At 33.4% G+C, this 7,421-nt stretch overlaps 1 protein-coding gene across 1 annotated transcript in view; it reads left to right on the forward strand.

Annotated features, from left to right (window-relative positions):
- Positions 1–4,163: 4,163 nt before the first annotated feature.
- The window catches only part of LOC113755393 (putative disease resistance protein RGA3), a 5,528-nt gene continuing 2,270 nt past the window's right edge, over positions 4,164–7,421 (forward strand). The window contains exon 1 of the mRNA XM_027299401.1: positions 4,164–4,733. Coding sequence (XP_027155202.1) covers positions 4,164–4,733 — 570 coding nt within the window. The remainder of the gene's footprint in view (positions 4,734–7,421) is intronic.

The following is a 7,421-nucleotide window of genomic DNA, read 5'->3' on the forward strand; positions in this document are numbered from 1 at the left end:
TTACCAATGTAGTTGAAGCCTTGGATTGATACACCTATTGTCACACGATATTGCATGATTGGAGAAACTTCTTGAATTTTGGTAGGCTTTAATCGGTTTAAGTAGGATGATGTTTCTTTTATGTCTGTACTGACCATGGTTCAAAGGCGCGGTCGTGGCTCGGACCGTTTCACATCGGTCTTGGTTCATCGGTCGCAATTAGGCCTGTCAACGGGCCGGGTCCGGGCCGGAATTCATTATTCCAGACCCGGACCCGGCACACTATATTGGATCCGGATCCGACCCGTTTATCCGACGGGTCTTTTACTCTATGTTTCCGGATCCGGATCCGACGGGTCCCAGATCCGGATCAGGGTCTACTCGAAAAAAAACTAACAAAATTTATAATTCCGAACAAAAATGAGAAAAAAACATATATTTATAAGCTAATTTCTAACTAATACAAAAAAATCAAATAAGAAAAGAAATCAAATTAACCTTACTCAAATACATCACCCTAATCAAATTATATTGATTAGGATCCGGGTCCAATTATATTGATTACTCAAATACATCATCCTAATCAAATTATATTAATAAATATATATATTTTAAATTATTAATCCATTTATATCCGAATCCGGGTCCAATACGGGTCGGAATACTATATTCCGTATCCGACCCATTTTTTTGTTTGACAAAACGGATCCGGATCCGGGTAACGGAATTAAATCCCTACCCATACCCGGATAAATTTGACGGATCCGGTCAGCCCTAGTCGCAATCTAGGCTAAACTTCAAATTTTTCAAGCATTTAATATTTTGAAAATTGTAAAAAAAAAAAGATAAACAAAAATAATAAAAAATTAGTAAAAATAATAAAAATTCGAATTGACTCAGAATTATTCAGGGTGATTCGGCCGTTTCTATCCGTCTCGGAAACTTCTCAATCGAGTTCTCGGTGACTCGGTCGAGTTCTCAGCGATCCATTATTTCGGAGTGATCTCATCTCAACATTGAAACAAAAAACCCCGTTCCAATAATGACTTGGCCAAGTCGTCTCCGTCTCGGCCGGGTCTTTGAACCATGAACGGACCCCTTCTATTTAGTTTACATAGATCTAATTGGGCTGCTGTTTCTGATATGATCCCAAAAGTACATACCTTTAGTTTTTCAAGCCGCAGGATCGGTTTTTCTCAACACAATGCATCACTGGTTTGATATATAGGTTTCTGGTTAGCAGATGAATATTTCTTGAGTTGCAGTTTCATTTCCTAGCATTTATTAATTCTAATCTGAATTTGCTGTTTATCATTTAGGCCATGTCCTTCCTTAAAGGTTGGGAGAACACATTTGAGAAGATTGAAGAGGCTATTGATTATGTAAATGAGCAGCTTCCTTCAGATGATTCCTATGTTCCAGCTGTAAGTAATGACGGAGCCAAGGGGGCCCATAGTTTTGAAAAGTTTAATTCATAATATGTAAATATATGTCTAAGATAAAATTGGCCTCCCAATTTTTTACAATTTTAGTTTATATTATGAGAGTTTATATATATATATATATATATATATATATATATATATCTGTGTGTGTATGAATTAGTCACCTTTGATTTAATTTTTTCTTCAAAAAAAAGTTATTTTTTATTGTGCTAATATTTAATGTTCAAAAAATTAAACATATAATTTGATGATCCATAGTAAATTGACCCAATCTGACATATTATAATAAAAGACTCAATTCATAATTATCAATGAGTTAAAACAAAAATAATTACTTTATTGGTCCATATACAAATATACAGCTTTGCCTAATTGATAAAAAATTTAAAATTAGTGATCTATCCTCTTGTTGACCCATATACAATTATACAAATAATTACCTGAAGGCTTGGTGAAGATAAGAAATTGAGTGATCTATCTTGTTGTTAACATATTGATTATATTTATTCTCACTCTTCCTATGTCAACCACAATTATAGAACGAGCATTTTCAATTATGATTATAATCAAAACAAAGTTTTAAAACAAGATAAAAGATAATTTCTTAAATGATTGTCTAACAATGTACATAAAAAAAGATAGTTGTTCGAAAATTTAGCACGGATTCAATTATAGATGAATTTAGTTCTATGAAAGAACGTAAAACTCAATTTACTTTTAAAAAAAGAGGTTGAAATTTCAAGGTATGCTAACTTAACTTTTATCTTTTATTAATTGAAAATAGTTATATTTATACTGCATAGTTATATTTTTGTTTTTGCACAAGTGACATATTGGAGCATCTTCTCATAATGTACAATTTGGGTAGTTTGTGATGTTATAAGATATTTAATCAAAGGTTATTTTTTGTCCTAATTTTTGTTATGACTAAAATACATATTTATAAAATAGACATATCTTTGTAATTAAAATTAAAATTTGATATTTTAAGATGTCATATATTTAAATAGATGAAAATTATTTTAAACATAACATATTAAGATAATTTTGTTCAGAAAAATTTAGGCCCCCTCTCAACGAAAAAATCCTGGCTCCGTTCTATAGTCTATAGAATGGACATTTTCAATTATGAAGATAATGAAAACAAAGCTCCAATCAAGATAAAAGATAATTGCTTGAATGATTGCCTAATAATGTACATAAAAAAAGCAAGTTGTTCAAAAATTTAGCATTGATTCAATTATACATAAATTTAGTTCTATGAAAGAACGTAAATCTCAATTTTCTTTTAATAAAAGAGGATGAAATTTCAAGGTATGTTAACATAACTTTTATCTTTTTTTATTTGAAAATAGTTATATTTTTGTTTTTGCACAAGTGACATATTGGAGTATCTTTCATAATGTACAACTTAGGTAGTTTGTGACGTTATAAGATATTTAATCAAATGTAATTTCTTGTCTTAATTTTAGTATAACTATGTTACATATTTATGAAATAGACATACCTTTATAATTAAAGTTAATATTTGATATTTTAAAATGTCATATAGTTAAATAAATGAAAATTATTTTAAACATAACATATTAAAGTAATTTTATTCGGAAAAATCCCCACCACCCCCCCCCCCCGGCGGGCCGAAAAGGAAAAAATCCTGGCTCCGTCACTAGCTGTAAGATTGTTTATTGCCATAAATTCAACTGTCTAGTTCTGGCTTTCCTGAATCAACTGGACTGAACTCTAGCATTTTGATTGTTTTGCAGGCTCGAGCAAGAGACAGCAATGTGGCACAGATCTCTCCGGAGCTTATCACTTAATGTGTAACTACTCTGCTTATGATCCTTCATTCCTATCTCTCTCTGTTTATTTCTTTTGCTTCATTGAATTTGTGTTGTAATCAATATGCAAATGAGAGTCATCACATCATGGTTAATTAATCTTGGCCATAAATTATCTCAAGCAATTATGCCAAGTAATTATTCTGTCTTTCCTTACCCGAGATCGAGACATATGTAACACAAAAGTTACTCTTTATCAAAGTGAAACAGTTCCACAAAAACAAGTAATATGTAATTGTTGATGCCCCTTTGATGTCAAGATCGAAGCAAATGCATCTTTCAAGTTACTAATCCCCAGACTTCAGTGACCATTTTTTTTTTTGGAAAAGGAAAGAAAATTGGATTGTAGGTCAAAAATGCGACACCAATTCCCCGTGAAAGTGGACAAAAAATCCTTGGATTTGCGAAGTTCAAATGGATCAATTCTGAACAATTTTACAATAGAAACAAATTACTGATGATTATTTTACAATTCCTTGATGATTGTTCTCTTCAGAAAATATATGTTCAAGTAACTTGAGATCACAAGTTTGATAACTGAGATGCAAACCTATATACCATCCACTTTATGTCTCTATTCTTAACCAGCCAAGAAGCAAGGTAGCTGGTCCAAAAAGAAGATTCCCTGTTTGTTTGTAATAGAAGTTTCTTTACCTACTAGGATTATTACTACAGTTTAGTTTAATTTATCAATCCTTGAGGCTCCCACCGTAGAATAAAGCAGTAGCACTTGAAGTCTTATCTTAGAAGCACTTCAAATTCTTTTCTTCTCCAAACATTTTTTGCTTTTAGCTGCTGAAGCTGAACAATTTCTTCTTATCTCATTGCAAAAAGCATCCATATCATCACCTGAATTGATACTAGAATACTTTTGTTCTAATTTTAATTCCAAGCAAGAAAAATGGCCGATGCAGCTATAAGCGCTACTATTCAGGTTGCATTGGAGACGGTTATTTCCCTCACCGCTGATCGTGTTAGTTTGGTTCTTGGATTCAGAGAGGAGTTGGAGAGACTATGCAACACTGCTGAAACCATCCGAGGTATCTTGGCTGATGCCGACGGGAAAATGCATATCCCAGGGGTGAAAAATTGGCTCAAGCAGCTTGAAGGAGAGCTTTTTGAAGTGGAGAATGTGCTGGACAAGCTCAACTATGAAACTCTTCATCGGGAGGTGAAGTATAGAAATCAACTCAAGAAAAAGGTATGTTTCTTCTTCTCATACTTTAATACAATTGGTTCTCGTTCAAGGTTGGCTTCAAAGATTAGGGAGATCAACATGAACCTAGAAAGGATCAATCGGCAGGCAAATGACTTGGGACTGGTCTTCCGGTTCCAAATTGAAGCCGCACTCCCTGCTGCTGCAGGAGCCACAACAAGCCGACATACCGACTCTATTCTTGTTCCAAATGTTGTAGGAAGAGTCCACGATGAATCAAAGATTGTGGACATGTTATTGAGTCCATTGACAAGGGTTTATTTTACGTATTTTTAGTGTGTTTTATTAGTTAATTTTGGTTTGATTATTTAGTTTTATAACTAAAATAACTAAGGTTTTGGTAAAAATCTACATTTTATGTTAAATTGGCTAAATATTGCATTTGTTGGATTTTTATGGGAAAAACTTCATATTTTGTAGGTTTAATGATTCAATCATCAAATGAAGTGCATTGAGAAGATATTTGGATGATTGAAGATGGATTAAAGTGGTGAAAATAAAATATGAAGTGTAAAAAGGAAAAATGCAATTTGAATCAAGAAAAGTCAGGTTTTGACAACTCTGACACGTTTTGGTATTTTGACTATATCTGGAGCTACACAGATCGGATCAAGGTGATCTTGGTTACCATTTTGAAGCTAAGAGATATATCTACATTTGGTATGAAGACATCAAAGTCCAGTTCAGCCGTTTTCATAGTCAAAAGTTGAAATACGAAATTCAACTCAGCCGTGTCCAAAGTGGGAAAACAGAGGCTCTGACCAGTGTTTAGTATTTCGATCCATATCTCAGGGCTAAAAAAGCTCAGATTTGGATTGATTTCTTGCGAAGCATTGGAAAGCTAACTCAAAGCGGCTAACAACTTTGGGTGTTTTACAAAAAAATCCACGTTCCAGCCTTTATGGATAGAGAAAATCGCCAGCTGAAGTAAGGACAAAGTTGAATACGCGCAGTACACAAAACTGACTTGTAAACCGCGTTTGGTAGGCGCGTTTTCCGGCCGCCAATTCTGCAATTTTGCTCAGTCAATTCTCTTGTGTTCTGACTACTTTCCAGCTACAATCTGCAAGAGAATTCGGTGCACATGCTTTAGAAGACAAAAGGGCAAGAAAGTTGGCATATTTTCAAGTCAAAAACAAAGGCTATTGACTATCTTAACAATTTCAGATTTGGAAATCAAATGCAGCAAATTTGGACCAATGGAAAAGGAGCTTTTGGAGCAGTTTATATAGGGAGCAACCAGGACATGCAGAGCATAAGGGAGAAGCTTGGAGTCTGCAAAAATGTAGCTTTTCCATTCTCTTATTGTTAGATTAGTTTAGTATAGAGTAGTAGTTCATCCTTCTTGTTTATTAGCTAGGCAAAGATGAAGAAGGAGATGAAGAAGGCAAGGAAAGAGCTCATGTGACAAGGGTTATTTTTCCTTTCCAACTCTTTATCTTTTGTATTTGATTCCAAGTTTAGCTAATATATAAGATTCTGGATTTTGTGTTTAATATGTTTAGTTAAAGTTTATGCCTAGAGTTATGGTTGAACTTGCTATATTTTGTTAATGATGTTTATTTGGTTATTTGGTCATATTATTTTGAGCAAGCTATTTATCACTTTTGGTTATCTAATCATGATTAACTGGCCATTAATTATGATAATCTTAAGGTGTTAAGTTTGCAATGAAAATTGGAATTTAACACTAGTTCAAAGAAGTGATAAGCCTAGGGAGTACACTCACGAAAGTAGAGGTGCACCTATGCGGCTTAAGTGACTTGTTTCATGTAATTTCATAGAAGAAATGAACTTGTAGTTAATTTCATAACCACGAGAGTAGGTATGATTTAATTACAAGTATAGTTGATTCACTACGAAAGTAGGTTTCACATACATTAGGAAATTACGCCATAACTAATCAAGATAATAGCATTCACTTAACCGATAATCTCATTTGCAAGAGTAGTAATGAATTCCATATCTCTAGGAGCTTTCTGGTGTTATTTTCTTAAATTTTATATTTGTGGTAGTCTAAATAATAAAGGAGTTTGAAAACATCGGTAATTGCATTCTTCCCTGTGGGATCGACCCGATATATACCCTAAACTACTAGTTGATCTGTATACTTGCAGTGAACGGGTGTAATTCGGTATTTTTTAGCTTGCACGTATGTAAAATACCCGTCAAGTTTTTGGCGCCGTTGCCGGGGAAGATTTGGCAATATCGGTGTGAAGAGCAACTTTATTAATTTAGACAATTTTTCTTATTTTTGTTGTTTTTGCTGTATCTTATGTGTTTTATGTCATTTTTTTTTTTAATCAACTTTTATTTTATTTTATTTTTTTCTGTTTTTGTTTGTGTCTTGGAATCTATCCTTCTTAACTAATCTTACTTTTGAGATTGTTTAAAAGTAATTTTAGATAATGAGGAGGGTAGGTGAATTTGGAGGACAATGCTTGAGAAGTGGAATATTGGCAATGGATGGTTACCAAGTGCAAAACTCCTTCAACAGAGGTAACCAAGAAATTACTGAAGGTATGTCTTTTGAAGATGGTTTAAGGTGCTTAAAGGCAAAATTTGATGTAATTAAGTTACAAGTTCAAATGGACACCATGATGCATGAAATTGAGCAGAGAAGGAATGTTAATGCTTTTAATTCTTATCATGTGATTTGCTGACTTGTGTGGAGGTTGATCATGCTACTAAATAACATGTATGCAAGCACAAAATGTGGATTATTATGATGAATTAGAGCATTACAATCCTTGTTGATCGATATTAGTGCTAATGCTTATGGTTGGGATTAATTCATGGCTAACTTATAGTGATTCTTATATTTTATAATTACAACCTGAATGTGTCCAATCATGAAATCACAAAACCATCTGCGGAGTTAAGCTATAGAAAAATAGCTAATGGTGACTTCCGACCGTTTTGATAGGATTGAGGAAAGAATGG

The sequence above is a fragment of the Coffea eugenioides genome, unplaced genomic scaffold (assembly GCF_003713205.1).
Source record: "Coffea eugenioides isolate CCC68of unplaced genomic scaffold, Ceug_1.0 ScVebR1_1460;HRSCAF=2310, whole genome shotgun sequence".
NCBI classification, from domain to species: Eukaryota; Viridiplantae; Streptophyta; class Magnoliopsida; order Gentianales; family Rubiaceae; genus Coffea; species Coffea eugenioides.